The 15,385-nt window shown below is 43.2% G+C and overlaps 1 protein-coding gene across 3 annotated transcripts in view; it reads right to left on the bottom strand.

Annotated features, from left to right (window-relative positions):
- KDM5A (lysine demethylase 5A) overlaps nt 1-15,385 on the bottom strand; it is a 77,050-nt gene that overhangs the window by 46,433 nt on the left and 15,232 nt on the right. For 2 of the 3 annotated variants that reach the window (XM_075006325.1, XM_075006308.1), the window contains exons 6-10: nt 14,939-15,044; nt 13,512-13,600; nt 4,712-4,870; nt 2,529-2,648; nt 1,202-1,360 (exon numbers count right to left, since the gene is read on the bottom strand). In XM_075006325.1, coding sequence (XP_074862426.1) covers nt 1,202-1,360; nt 2,529-2,648; nt 4,712-4,870; nt 13,512-13,600; nt 14,939-15,044 — 633 coding nt within the window. The remainder of the gene's footprint in view (nt 1-1,201; nt 1,361-2,528; nt 2,649-4,711; nt 4,871-13,511; nt 13,601-14,938; nt 15,045-15,385) is intronic. The other variant, XM_075006316.1, reaches the window with a different exon arrangement.

Here is a 15,385-nt window from a genome sequence, read left to right as displayed (position 1 = left end):
ACAGAGCCTAGGGACACCATTCCTACCCATCCTGGGTAATAGCCATTGATGGACCTAACCTCCATGAATTTGTCTAGCTCTTTTTTGAACCCTGTTAAAGTCCTGGTCAAATGATCCCAAATTCAGGTTTAGTTACAGACACATTGACTTGCTATCACCAGAAAGACAAAGTTAAGAACTGTGTTCATATATAACATGCCTCATACATAACATGCCTCAAATGCTCATCAAAGCTCCCTCTCACCAGCTCACATTCCAGGATGGCAGATATACTGCAGGCTACTATCAGCAACTTACACTGGCTAAAGTAATTTAAGAACAGAGCAATAGCCATATAAAAGGGTATTAAGAACTTGAATCCTGGTTATTTTAGAAATGTCTGGGGAAGATGGATAATATTCTTTGGTGGTTCTTTTACCTTTCTACAAGGGATGTAAAAGCGTGCTTAGCTTACACAACGAACCAATAAGCATCTGCTTATCAGTTAGTGCTACTAGTTACTTGCAGCTCCCCCACCCCAAAATAAATAGGGAGTGGCTGGCTTAGCTCTTACCCCTGCTTGAGCCGGGATCAAGCAGCTTCCCCTGGCTTCCACGCTGCATTTAAAAGACTGAGCCAGCATACAGGAAAAAATGCAGAGTGGCTGGGGAGAGGGAGGAAGAGGAAGAGCAGCAGAGCCCAATCCCTAGGGTGGGGACAGCAGCTGACCCACCCTGTGTACCAGTTCAGCCTTTTAAATGCAGAGCAGCAGGTTGGGGAGGGCGGTTAACAGAGTCACAAACAGAAATTGTAGCAGTTACTCAGCTACCAGATTACTCATTCTTTAACATCCCTACTTTCTACTTCCTAAGATGGTATGACATATGCTGTATGTTGTGAGTATGAGATCACACACACACAAGCAGAACAACTGAAAACCAATCTGTTCAATAGATCCTCAACAGATTCTAAATCTGGGACATATGAAAAGGCTGATGTTTTGATAGTTAATAGAAGGTTGAAGAACTCAGAACAAAATCTTGTCTGTTTTGACTCAAAAATCTTCCTGCTTTACACTCCAGAAATGTTGGGACAAAAAAGGTTTTTGCCATTCTTCCTCAAAAAACTGCAAAAACCCACATTAGTTTTAGTCCTAAATGCTTTAAGGATTGTAACTTTACTATGCAAGGTTTGGGATTAGTTAACATTTCACTATTCACACCTCCTCCTCTGGCATCATCTTTCGACGACCATCCTTCACAGGGAAGCCACTTCCAAAGTCCTTGGATGAAATATCAGCCCCATATTCCACAATGACATCCTCTTCAATGCTGCTCACCAGTCGCCAGAACTCCTTCTCCACCAGCTCAGTGGGAACCATCTGTAAAGACAAAGGCTTTTCAGGTCATGCAGCATTATACCCAGGCTAAAAAACCCACCCAAACGCAGTAATACACCTTTCCAAAAACCTCACAGACTAGGCATTAAATTCAATCTTCTCCCACACCACCTACAAGCATAAAGTTCTATGGGAATGATTATTTGATTTGACATTTTGATGCCTTGTCTACACTACAAAACTAAATTGCCGTAAGTTAGCTTGGCATACAGCCACTGCAGTCATTACTGCTGTTTGTCATGGCCACACTACACTCCTTTGATAGTTGGCATGTGCTTGCACTGATGTAGAAGTGGGCAATGGGGTCTGACAACTGTCACGCCCAGGGTGCAATGAGGTTCCAGCAGTCAGCCCCAGAGGTTAAACAGGTAATGTAAGTAACACAATGCCTACACAGATACTGTGTCACCCTAACTACATTAACCTAAGTACTATTCCTCTTCCTGAGGTGGTGGAGTTAGGTCCGTGTAGCTTGCAAATTCAATTGGCAGGAGCAACACGGTAGTGTAGAAGCTTGTAGCATTAGGACAAGCAGCCTTATGTTGATCTAACTCTACAGCACAGACCAAACCCTTAGAAGCATGATGTCACATTGTATGGGAAAGAGTATTTGGAAAAGAAAGCTAAGAAAGAGGCAATATACCCCCATATAGCTCTACTTAGAAAAAACTAAAAATAAATATCTGCAATAAAAATTCTGTAATAAAAAAGCAAGCGCCATGCACTCCGATGACATTCATTGCATCAAGGGCTGAAGGGTCATTTCATCACCAGGGCAGGTTATGCACACACCCATCAGAACAGAAGACAGCAACTATGAAATACCATTAATTCAATGAGATCGATACTCACAGAACAAAAACAGACTGTCCATCTAGTGCGACAAACTGGAATTTAATAGTTTGTCCAGAATATTTTGCTGGAGTATAGGCCTAAGTTGCCCATTCATCAAAGAGACAGTATGCCACCAGCAGAAAGAAGGGAAATTGAAGGAGACATAACCAGATACCAGAGCACTACGCTATTTGTTTACATGTTTCAAACTGACAGTGTCGCTTAAAATCAATCATGAGATGGCCATCAAACTCTGGCTCAGGTGACACTTTATTGCCTTCCCCAGTAACAACTGCCAACAAATATGGATACTCACGTGAACAGGCATGTTGAAATAATCAGATTTGAAGTTATCCGCCATCTCTCCAAAGCTCTGAAGGGTATACTCCCTGACAGCTTGCTCAAACCCAAACGCCTCACGTGGTTTGTTACATTCCTAGGAGAGGAAATAGAAGTATTACTCCACAGCTGAGGCTCTTATTGGAGAATCAATGTCAAACTGTTTCCTGGTCTAATACAAAAGCAAAATATGGTTTCAACTGCTTTATCCAGATGGGCGAGTTCTTACCACACAACTGACAGTTTGGCAGCCAAACTAATGGGCTCAAACCAACTGCCACACAGCCTCACCTGCTCTTCAAAAGGCAGCATCTGAGCATGTGCTGAAGTAGGCAGAATGACAAGGGACACCAGAGATACTGAAGCACACATCCAGTTTTTAAAGGGACAGGACTGCAACCTGCAGCTGGCCTGACTATTTTTTTTAAATGGGCAAACAAGTCCTATATTTTCTGTCTCCCGTTAGTACTGGAGAGTCCTGCTGCTGGCTGGATGCTAGCCACCTGCTTATCAGCAATGAATGAGAGGGTCCAGTGGTTGACGTACAAGGCTGGTGGCAGGGCAAAGCTGAAACGTGCAGGACCAGCGCCTCCACGTGCTGGTCAGTCAACAGCCCCCAGTCTGCACTGGTTCTTGGCCAGCAAGCCACCTGGTTCCCATTCCCTTTTCCAGCCCGCATTGGCTATATACTGTAAGCTGTAGTGGCTGATAAGCGTGGATGGGCATCAGAGTGCAGTTGCTCACATCATCTCTGCTGTATACCCCTTGGTTCAGTCCTTTACATGTTCCCCCTTCTTGACCCCCAGCTCTTCCATAACTCCCTTAGCAGGGCATGTCCCACTCACAGCATTGTATGTAGAACTAGCTCATGGTCAGTGCTGAGCTAACCAACAGCCTGGCCAGCAGGTTCCTGCTTTCCTCCCACCAAAAACCACTCACTGGCTGAGCTGGCACTCCAGAAAAGCTCAAGACCCTGCAAGCCTTGTGTGCTGGCCAGCACCAGGCATGCAGGGCCAAATCAGTCAGTCATCTATTCTGTGAGAAAGAGGGGTACAGGAAGGTGTGTGCACGTCTGTCTGTCTGACCTCTCCCCCGTTCACCCTAAAACCTTAAAATAAAAATAATCCAACTATGCAGTATTTGTTTAACATGGGCTCAGATATTTGATGCTAATCTGAATGTCTATAGTCCATAGTTCTGACTGATTGCCATTGAACTTACTTGAACATGAGTAATTTTACAAAGTCTCATATTCAGCATAGGGAAATATGGTCAAGCTATATTGAAACCTTAAGCTAAGAGGGGATCAGGTGAAATTCAGGCACTAAGATAAGCAACTGCAGCAGAACTGCACTGAAACAAAACCTACAACTGCTTTAGTCTTTGTATTGCAGTGCAACTATAGACCTGTCAGTGCCAGAATATTACAGAGACAAGATGGATGAGAACCAAAAAAAGCTAGTCCAATAAAAGGCATTACCTCACCCATCTTGTATTAGCAAGCCAGTATCTAGCTTAACTGTAGAGAAGATAAGTTTACACGAGAAGAGGGAAGGAAATGTAAAAGGGTTATTCGGATAACTGCTTTGGTATAATAGTTTTATGCTAACTGATTAGTAACTTGAGTCATCTGACGTGCATAAATTCAGAAGGGTTTCCTTCATGGTCTTACCCACAGAGAGAAGACAAAGAGCAACCTCAGGTCACACCAGAAGCTATCACACCTCACCTATTTCCACAATGTCTCTTTCAACACCCTTAGAGCCCTCTGACAATATTTAGGTATACAGAGATATATCTGAACATGCAAACAAGTCAGAGGGTTACTTTTTTTTTTTTTTTTTTTTTTTTTTAACATCCACTAATAACTCAAATTCAATCTCAGCTCTTAAAAAGAAAAGTTCAGCTACCCATAGAGTTTTAGGCTTCATCTAGAAGACAACCTTCCTTCTGATGCTGCCCAGAAGCTTTGTTTGCTGACCAAGGGGCCTCTGGAGAGTCAGTCACATTTTGACAGTATCCCATACTAAATATAAAAACACATTCACCTCCAATGACAATGGAAGAGTACAGTGCTCAAAGGGCTGAGCGAGCATTGTAAATGGCTTTCTCTAACAATATGAATAGATGCAAAGAGCTTGAGTAGTTCTTGAATTGTACCTCAGCAACACATTTTGGGCACCTCCAGTCACCCTTGGGCACATCAGGCAAAGGGGGAATCAGGCAAAAAGTGTGGTAGCTATCATCACATCCATCACACAGTAGCAATTTGTCCTCATTATTTCCACGGCCACAAAACAAGCAAACATAGAGATCAACCTGTAGAGGAAAAAATCAGCAGTGTAATGTCATGGTCACTTTCCGTCACCCAAAAGCTACACCCCATACGTTGCCATGCTAGAGTTTCACAAGCTAAACTACACAGTGATGAAATCTAAAATATCTGAAGGTATACATCTCATAGAGCTGGAAGGGACCTTGATGCATCATTGAGCCCAGTCCCCTGCCCTCTTGGCAGAACTAAGCATCATTCCCCCTCCCCCACTTTTTTTAAGCTTATTGCCTCAAATCCCTAAATGGCCTCCTCATGGATTGAGCTCACAACCCTAGGTTTAGCAGGCCAACGCTCAAACCACTGAGCTATCCTTCCCATTAGGTAAGCCTCTCCTTCAGGGCCATAAGAGAAGCACTGATAAAGCTCCGCTGAGCTGTTTCCCAAGACAGCCATCCATCTGAGACTTGTGGTTAGCGTGGGACAAGAAACACACAAAGATCAAAGGGAGGATGGGAATACCTACCCAGCTGAGCTATAGGGAAGAAAAGACATTATCAAGTATCTTCCAGCTAGGTAACTCAAAGAACTTATTTACATTTACTATAACCAGAAGAACTAATTTACATTAATTTTAATCTGAGATGATGAGGATCCACCCTTGCCCCAGTCTCAATATGAATGCTTTCCCAAGCTTCTGAACTCCAGTAATGATTGTTAATTCAAATTAGATCTCAGCATGGGCACTCTGCAAGAACCCCCTTGACTAGGTACCACATTATTATCCATAATACAAGTGTAATTATACCTGAAGCTATTCTCAAATGCAGGGACAAAAAAACAGACCATGCCAAGAAGAGAAATTCTGCAAATTACAAGCTAAGAATTACAAGCTACAAAGGCAAAAGCTGCATGTGCTGATGCTAATAATTATTCCCCTGGATCTCTTCTCTTCGATTACACAAGGGTAAATAGCAAAGTAAAAAGCATAAGGGTACATCTACAATACAAAATTATGTCAAATTTGTAAAGGTCAATTTTCTAGCACTGGATTTTGCAAAGTTGAAGATTCATGTCCTTACGGTCAAATAAAGTCAATGGAGCATCTCCATTAGCATTGCTAGGTTTGACCTTGCCAGCAAAGAACTGTGGTTACCTATTGCACAGTTCCTGCTGCCCTACTGCATTGTGGGTTTCTGTCCCAGTGTGACAGGAAAAAACATGCCATGGGTCATTCTGGGTATGTGTTGTCAACATCCCATAGGAAACCTGTCTTCTCCCCCTTCCTGTGGAAAGCAATGGCAGAAAAGGCTTTCATGCCTTTTTTCATGCTTATGCAGATGGCATTGCAAGGCTAGCATGGAACCCATGCACCTTAAAACAGTTGTGGCAAGTAGCATGAGCACCTCCTGCATTGTGCTGTGGTATATGCTGAGCCTAAGCAGATAGAAGAGAGATGAAGACTCTGAGGATGACACCGACATACATGAGAGAGACACTAGAGAGGGAAAACAGGGAAAACGTTGGCTGCACTCAATGCTTTGCACAAAGAGCTCCATTGTTCTGATGGTGTGAAACAGGCGTAGACTGGTGGGACTACATTATTCTGCAGGTAAGGGATGATCAGCAGTGGCTACAAAGCTTCTTCATATGTAAGGCCATTTTCATGGAACTTTGTGAACTGCTTTTCCCTACCCTAAAGCAGTAGGATATCAAAAAGAGACCTGCTCTGACAGTTCAGAGGCATGTGGTAATTGCTCTATGCAAGCTTGCAATGCCAGAGAGCTATTGATCAGTGTGAAATCAGTTTGCAGTGGACAAATCTACAGTGGCAGTTGCTGTCATCCACGTAACAAAGGCAATCAATATCTTTCTCCTACAAAAGCGCATCTGGGAAATGTGCAGGACACAGTGGGTGGTTTTGCAGCAATGGGTTTCCCTAAATGCAGTGGGGTGACAGATAGAATGTACATCCCTATCCCATCACCAGACCTGCTTCCCATAAAGTATATAAACCACAAGGAGCACCTCTCAATGGCGTTGCTTGTGCTGGTGGATGACAGGGGCCATTTAACCGACAAACGTTGCATGGTCGGGAAAGATGCATGATGTGCACCTTTCTAGGAATGATGGTCTGTTCAGGAAGCTGCAGAATGAAGCTTTCTTTCCAAACCAGAAAATTACCATTGAAGATGTGGAGATGCCAAGCGTGATTCAGCTTACCCCTTGCTCCCTTGGCTCATGAAACCATACACAGGCAGCTTTGGTTGCAATAAAGAGCAGTTCAACTACAGGCTGAGCAAGTACAGAAAGGCAGAATTCACCTTTGGCCATTTAAAAGCCAGATTCAGGAGTCTTCCGACTAAGTTAGACCTCAGTGAAGGCAACATTCCCCCTCATGGTGGCAGCTTGCTGTGTGCTTCATAATTTATGAGAGAGGCCAGGGGAAATACGTCATGCCACGCTGGGGGGCTGAGGCTGATCACGTGGCCTGTAATTATGAGCAGTCTGATACTGGGGCAGTAAGATAAGCACAGAAAGGGCACTGCTAATGAGGGAAGCTTTGAAAAACAACTTTATGAATGACCATACAGCAACATGACAATCATGTCTGCTGCTCTTAAGGAGATGCCCCATGAATGTGTGCTTGACTGTAAAGCTTGTAAACCACCTCCCCCTCCCCCATGCAACACAAGCAATAAATATACTGATTTTGCAAGTTTAAGTGTTTTTTATTCAGAAGACACTAAAGGAGCTCATGGCATCGGCTTCCAGGGGTGGGTAAGCAAGGGCATTTTGCCATTACAGGTAAGGAAATGTCAGTCTTCTGCTCTCAGAAGAGTCCCTGGGAGTAAGACACAAGGCAGCCCTTAACTTTCCACCCCACTTTCTGACGTGCTGATGCGGGGGAGGTTAAGGAACATGGTGAGGAGGGTACGTGGCTCATCATGGGCTACAGTGGGGCTCTGTGCTCCTGTATCAGGCACCAGAGAAGCTGTTTGCTGCCTCATCAGCTGCACCATCTCTTCTTGGGTCTCCAATTCACACTGTCTGGGGGTTCTCTTCCATCCCAGGTAATTTTCCTCCAGAATGATTCTCCTCCAAGCATTTAACTGTGCCCTATCACTGCGGGTGGCTTCCATGGGCTTTAAGAACATGTCTTTCCACATCCATTTTCTCCTGCGGATGTGTGCCAGTCTAACAATTGCAGGGAGGTGGGCAAAGCGGTGGTCCAAGAGCCCACTGTTGAGCACATACTGCAACAAAACATATGTGAAGACCAGACATTAAGGAGATGCATTTACTCTGGACAAGTTTAACACAAAGGAATATCGTAAAAGAACTTCTGTGAGACACAATAGGGATGTGTTCCTTGCAAGAACAAATGTTGGCTTTTAAGCCTACTCTATGCAGCAGACACTACACAGTGATCTTAAGGGACCTGCTTGACACAGTTTGCTTCCAGCCACAGTAAGGCACAGGTTAGGGGCATGCTTTGAAGCCTGTGATTGCAAAAGCAGTTTGTGCAGCTGTACATGCTGCAAGCAGGTACGGGGAGACACCTAAGGGCTGTGTTAGTGTCTGGTAACCACGTGCTTCTCCTTCCCTTTTGCAGAAGTACTGAGCCTTTCCCTTCCCCCAGAAGCATGGGGAAAGAAAAGGAAACGGTCGGGGGGGGAGGCAAGTATGACAATGTGGTTTTGCTGTCGGAGCTTTGCATCTCTCAGTCAGGGTGTCCTTCTGCTACCCACTCTGATGGGACAGTGAAACTTGGCCCGGGCATGACGGAGTGACTTGTCCTATCACATAGTAACTTAATGCTTCTTCCCCTGCTTCTTCTAGGTTGCGAAATGAGATATTAGTCTGCTTAGAATAAGCAATATTGATAAGGAATGAATGCTGACAATGTGAGCACAAGGCTGGTTGTTACGCTGCACTACTCTGTGGTGCCATGACACCAGATTACTTACTGGTGGCTTGGCGTGGAAAGGTCAATCAAGGAAGTTGAAATAAGGCAGGCCTCCCCAAAAACTTCATGAGAAGAAATAAGTACCACCTGTCTGAAAACTTTATAGAGATGTGCAAGAAGGATCAGCGCTCTGTCCCCAGACACATTAAAAAGCTGTTCCAGGGGCCCTGGGCTATGTAGGTACAAGCCCCTGCCAGAGATCACACCTTATTGCCTTAACCCATTTTAGCATTATTAAAAATGAGAACTCACCAGAAGTGACTTCCTTGTCATCAGGGTCTGGCTGGGGAAACATCCTGAAAGGAGGGGATGACATCCAACATTAAAAAAGCTCCTGACTGTCAGTGAGATAGGCTGCTCCATTCACCTGCTGATCATTGTCATCCTCCTCCTCTTCCTCATCCACTGTTTTCAGGGGTTTCCCGAGGAATCTCCTCAGAGGTAATTGCAGACTACTTGAGGACAGTGGTTGGATCACTCCCTAGAAGCCTATGCAACTGCTCAAAGCAGCAGCCTGTTTACAGTGATGACCCAGAAAGCCCGTTGGCTTTCTTTGTTTTATGGTGCTCCTGCCTGAACTCCTTTATTTTCACATGGCACTGCTGGGCATCCCTGACATACCCTTCTTTGGCTGCTCTGCAGAATCTGTGTTGGGAAAATGTCATCTCACACAGCAGTGAGATCCTGGATCTCCTGCACGCTCCATGCTAGAGCTCATCTACTACTCTGAAAATTCATGGCCAGATATGCTACTGAGGTGTGCTGCCTGCTCCACTCACCACTCTGGCCAAACTGGAAGTTACAAATTTTATCGGACTGTTTCTTGCACACCTGCAGAGCAGTGGAGCTGAAAGTGATGGCCAGAGTGATCACATTGGAACATATCAAGGAGGTCAAGTATGTCAAATTTCGCAGCACTCCACCTGCACTATGCTAAAGTCACCCATGCAAGACTGAATTTGGTGTTACTCCTAGTGAAAAGTAGGAATACAAAAGTCAATCTTAGCACCCCTGAAAGTTCACAGAATAAACTCTGTAGCATGGACTCATTCCTTACAATTTGACATAAGTCACCTAAATTTGAATTACTCTCCTAGTGTAAATGAAACCTAAGAATTCACACTCCAGCACACCAATTCCTCATTTACTATCTGTCCAACAAGAACACTGGCCTGAAGATCTGTCTAAAAGCTATTTTTCTCCTTAAAATATACTTAATCTCCTAAAATATTTGTTTTACAAAACTACTCAGCTGTCATACAATTTAAATAAATAGCTAGCTTGCTGTATCCAAAGAATAATTTGCCTACTCATTTAATAGCAATGCTGACTTAATACGCTACTTGATCCAAAATCCCGCATTATTCTCAGATGAGATGGCATTGGTTTTAACAACGTCAGGCTGTCTTTACCACATCAAGTTTTTTAAGTTACTGAAAAACAACAGGAATGCATCACATAATGCAAGGCCCTATTGTTACCTCACCCTGTTTAGGAGGGTATGTGCACTTTAAGCGCACAAGCATGCAATGCCCCTTAAAATCTTGCTATTTTCAATTACACATGGTGGACAGGAAATTTTCAAAGAGACTTTTTTTTTTTGGCAGATTTTTAACCATCATTTCCCAGATTTAGTGAAAACATTAATCTTCATGGAAGCGCATGTCCAAGACAAGCTCAAAGTTAAGTTATTTGTACCCCAACAATGTCTGAAAGTATGGTGAGAAATTTTTTTGTTTTGGGGGTTTATTTCTTAAACTTGGGAAGGGGAGGAACAATACACCCTCATCTCAAACTGAGCTGGCAGAGAATCTAGATGGAAGGTGTCACTGAAACAAGTTAAGAAACTAAGTATGTAAAAGGAGAGGATTACAACTACAACTGTTCTGAAATATGTGAGCCCCATCTACACTTGTCCCTTCCTTTCAGACGGGGCATGGTAACGAGCCACATCAGCAGATGCTGATGAGGCGTTGCTACGAATATGCAGCACCTCATTAGCATAATGTTGGCCGCGCATGGGTCAAAAGTGCTGCTTTCAAAATCACGTGCTGCCCACGTAGATGAGGGTCTTTCAAAAGGACTCCCCAAACTTCAAAAGCCTCTTCTTTCTAAAACCAGACAGTGTGTATTGAAGATTATGGGAAAAGGATGGTAACACCTCAGCATCACAATGATTCGTTGGTGGCAGTTGCTACAGTAGGGCTATGCCTACACTAGCCCCTTCCTTTGGGAAAGGGCATGGTAACGAGCCACATCGGCAGATGCTAATGAGGCGGTGCCACGAATATGCAGTGCGTCATCAGTATAATGCTGGCTGTGCGCAGTTTGAAATGCCGCTTTCGAATCGTGCGCCACCCATGTACACTGTATACTTGATATTTGACCGCACGTTAACTATCTCAAACTTCATGACTGTTGTGCAATTAATGTTGCATTTTGCATGGAGCTACCATTTTACACAAAGATCATATAAGAAATGGGTGGGGAAGGAGGACAACCTGAACTGCAATAGGATATTCTAGAGATGAAGGTTACAGACTGACTTAGAAGAGACGTGTACATTTCAAACTCTTATTTCCTTGAAGAGCTCTCACTTAAATGCTATCCAGGTCCAAGCAGCACTTATTTTTGGACATTTTACAAACTTAAGCCCAGAAAATATAAGCTGCAAGCTTCTGGTTTTATTGCTACTGTATTTGAACCCCTCCCACAAGTGTGAGATAACTTAAATCCGACTTAAGTTCCCTGATAAGGAAAACTGACTGGGTAAGACAACATTTTTACAATAAAATCTTATTTATTAAATGAAAATCACTAATAGCAGCCACTCCTATCACAGAGAAACAGCACACATAAAAATATCACAAATACTAAAGGAATTCAATGCTTTTAATTTTGCAAATCAGACAAGTTACAGCCTATTCATACTTGTAACACCATCTGTTTTCAAGAATCTAGCTGTTGCTGGTTTATATTTACACGGTTTGACCCTCAATTTAAACTCAGAAGCCATCGCTTTATCTAAAACATTTTATATGAGTGTTCGTTAAAAGTCCCAGGACCCCCCTGGAATTAGAAATAACTAGGAAACCCATCCCTCATTTAAAGAGTACTTTACTTATGAGTACTCACTAAAATGAGGGACACGTATACTTATGTTCACTAAATGAGTGAACTTCCCTCGTTTATATGAGCAAACCATGGGGTCCCTGGCCAGGAAGCAGGGAGACCCCCCCCAGCAGCCCCAAACTTCCCCCCAGTCTTAGACCCGCACCCACATCCCTAAAATGCCCCCAGCCTTAGATTCCCCCCTCTCCCCCCACCGCTCTTCACCAGGGCTGCTAGGCTAGTGGCTCCCCCAGTCCTCCTGCTCCCAGCAGGTAACAGTCACCAAAACCAATTAACTCAAGTGTTTAAGCTTTCAACATCTAAGCATAAGGTAACTGATACCTCCAGTGACAGATATCTGCCTGAGGCAGCAGTGTTAAGAAACTGCAAAAGGCTTCTTTAACAGACACATGCAGCTCAGAACTGCCCAGCTGGTGACCATTAAATCTAATGGTGACCCATGTCTGGGTCCTGACCCATAGGTTGGGAATCCCTGTTCTACAAACATACATACATATACTACATCCTATTTCTGGTGCCAAACTGTTCAAATACATCAGAAAAGTACCTAAACACAACTGATTTATGTCAAGTTACAAGCACTTGGAACAAATTGGAGACTTTTACATGTATTTTAATGGGAATTTAGTCTTGCTCTTATGAGTTTTCACCTATGAGCAGAAATTTGGGAACCAATTATGCTTATATAGTGAGGGATGAGTGTATTTCAAATAACTGAAACAAGCTTCTCAGAAGACTTTCTGAAGCTCTGGAAAAATAAAGCATTGTTTCTTCAAATATGTTAGAAGTACTAATCTTTATGCAGGACTGCATACAGGCACAAAGTATGACATTTTTAAAAGTGAAGTCATTTGAATTATCCAATAAAATAAAAAAACCTATACACTGTTCTTCCATGCTCCGCTATCAAATGACTACAGAATTTTATTTATCCCCTTTATTTTTCCCTCTGGTAAACTAACAAAAATTACCTCTTTCATTGCAAGACAGCAGTTTGACACAAAACTAGCCTCGTATTCAGTAATTTAAACCAACATTTCTCAAGGACCAGTGTGTGAAGTGGTTCCATAGACAGCTTAGGATAGTGGCAAGCCAGGCCCTTGTATCAAAAAGATTGAGAAGCGCTGGTTTAAATGATTTTATTTACTTGTATGGCCCCATTCCTGTAGAATTTAAGTACTTACCATATAATGTATTTTTCCTTACACCACCACTAAGGAGAAAAAATATTGTTAACTCCATTTAATAGCTGGAAAACTGAAGCAAAGAGAGACCAAGCAATTTACCCAAGATCATTCAGTATGTGTATAACAGAGCAGATAATTGAACCTAGGTCTCAAGTCTCAGGCCACACCCTTCAGGATGGAATATCTTTTTTTCCTGTTAAAAAAAGGTGGAAATTCCACCTAAAATTGAATGATTTTACCGTGATTAATTCATATTCTCATCTTAAGGCTGATAGTATAATCTTATGGAATTTGTTACAGTGCCCTATTTTCCCAATGGCATAAATCCATCAAAAGTAACACCAGCTGACAGCTTCTTTTCCTATACTATGTGCTCGAGAGCAAAGAAATCACACTTACAAAGTTGACAGAAATTGTCCCTTTGCGCTGCCTCATCTGCATGCCAAATGGTTCTGACTTGGTACCTTTACGTCTCCGAGAGACCTCATCTTGAAGTAAAGGAAAGTTGCACACATTTCATTAAGGTAGCATTAAAAAATCCAGCATACAAAGATCATGTAAAGATTAGCCTGGTACTCTGCCTTTGGAAGCAATTTGTACTTAATGCCGCAAAGAAAGCCAAAACTTTTTGGTATACCTGACCAGTACTCCTAAGGGCATTCTCTACTATGCAAAATTTTGCAGAATTCCCTGTTTCTCCTGGAGAATTTCAGGCTGACATGAGGGGCTGCAGGACTCTGCAGAGCTCAGCTTGCAATGAGCCGAGCAGCCAGCCTGACATAGCTGGAGGCTCTACTCTCTTTGATCCTCATTCTCCTGGTGTAGGAGAGGGTCTGGGAGATGTAGCCAGCTCTGGCAAAGGCTGAGGAAGGGCAGGGCTGCAGCACACCATATCCCCTGGTGGGACAGTAAACAAATGGGGGGGAGTAAAGGTTCTGAGGTTCTGGTGTCCAGCCCAGGAGCTACCCCAATGATGGACTCTGAGGGGAGGGGGGATGCTAGTCTGGCCTGAGGGCTGCCCCACAGCTGGGCTCTGAAGAGAATGGGGTGGGGGAGGGTACGGTAATCTAGACAGAGGGTTTTCTGCACCTGGGCTCTGGGTGGGAGTGCAAGTGTCTGGGCTTTGGGGGGGTCCATGCAGTCCCCTTCCAACTGGAACTGGGTGGTTTTAGGGTTTTGTTTTTTTTTTATTTTATTTTATTAACTCTGGGGGAATCTTTTTTGCTGTTGTACTGTTGATATACTTGTTGACAGGTATTTTGAAATAAGTCACCAAAATAGTTGAAACTGGAATAATATTTTTATTCTGATAAATGAAATATGCAAAACCTTGCAGTTTTAAAATATTGTCATCAAATTTTTAATTTCCTGGCACATAATTTCACCAGAAGCAAACTGACCATTGTACTAAACTGCATATAATTAGGGAAAGGTAACCCCCTGCCTTGCTCATCTCCACAGGAGATCCAGTTACATCATAAAGCAAAGTGAATTGCCCTTACAATCTGTGTGCCTATCTAGCATGACTGGCATTAATACTGATCAATCACTTTTTCAAGTCCAGTAATTCTCAACCTGTTCAGCACACTTCCGAAATAAAAGGAATACATCTGTACAACTAAAGGTCCAGCTATTGTGGTTAGCTACCATGAGTTCCATCAACGTCCCCATGAATTAAATGCCGACGTGTCTAACGTTTTCCGGTCAAGATGGCTCATTTTTACCTCTTCTCTCTGAAGTGGGAGCAGTGAGATTTGGTTCACAAGACACTTTCAGAATCTAGATGCAGATTCCTACCCCCAGAATAAAACAGAGGCCTAATTTACCTTCTTTATCCTTTCCTCCCATTGCCAGTCCCACCATCTTTGGTCCAGCTCCGAAGATCTGCAGCTTCTTCAGCTCAGTATTTCTACTCATTTCTCCTGCCTCTGCCTAAAAACAAGACCACATCAGCACAACACCATCAGCATTTATTCTGAGATCCCCACTACTCACTGCACGTTTGTCTGTTTGCTCTCTTCCTCTCATTGCTCCATTCACACTGACAACACCCACTTTACACATGAGAACACGGAAGGCCTGATTTTTCATCCCCAAACCCAGTATCCAGATGCAAGAATGGAACCCGAACCAACTTCAGACTGGAACTTCTCTCCCAACTCTCCAAAAGATTTCTCCACATTTAGCATTAAAGTTTTGTGGCAAAGGTATTTCTATACACGAAGGGATCGAGAAGATTTGACTTCTGGTAAAAACAATTACTAATGTGACTA

Source organism: Carettochelys insculpta, chromosome 1, assembly GCF_033958435.1.
Source record: "Carettochelys insculpta isolate YL-2023 chromosome 1, ASM3395843v1, whole genome shotgun sequence".
Lineage (NCBI taxonomy): Eukaryota > Metazoa > Chordata > Testudines > Carettochelyidae > Carettochelys > Carettochelys insculpta.
Note: the sequence above shows the minus strand (reverse complement) of the source record. Positions and strands in the feature narration are given on the sequence as shown.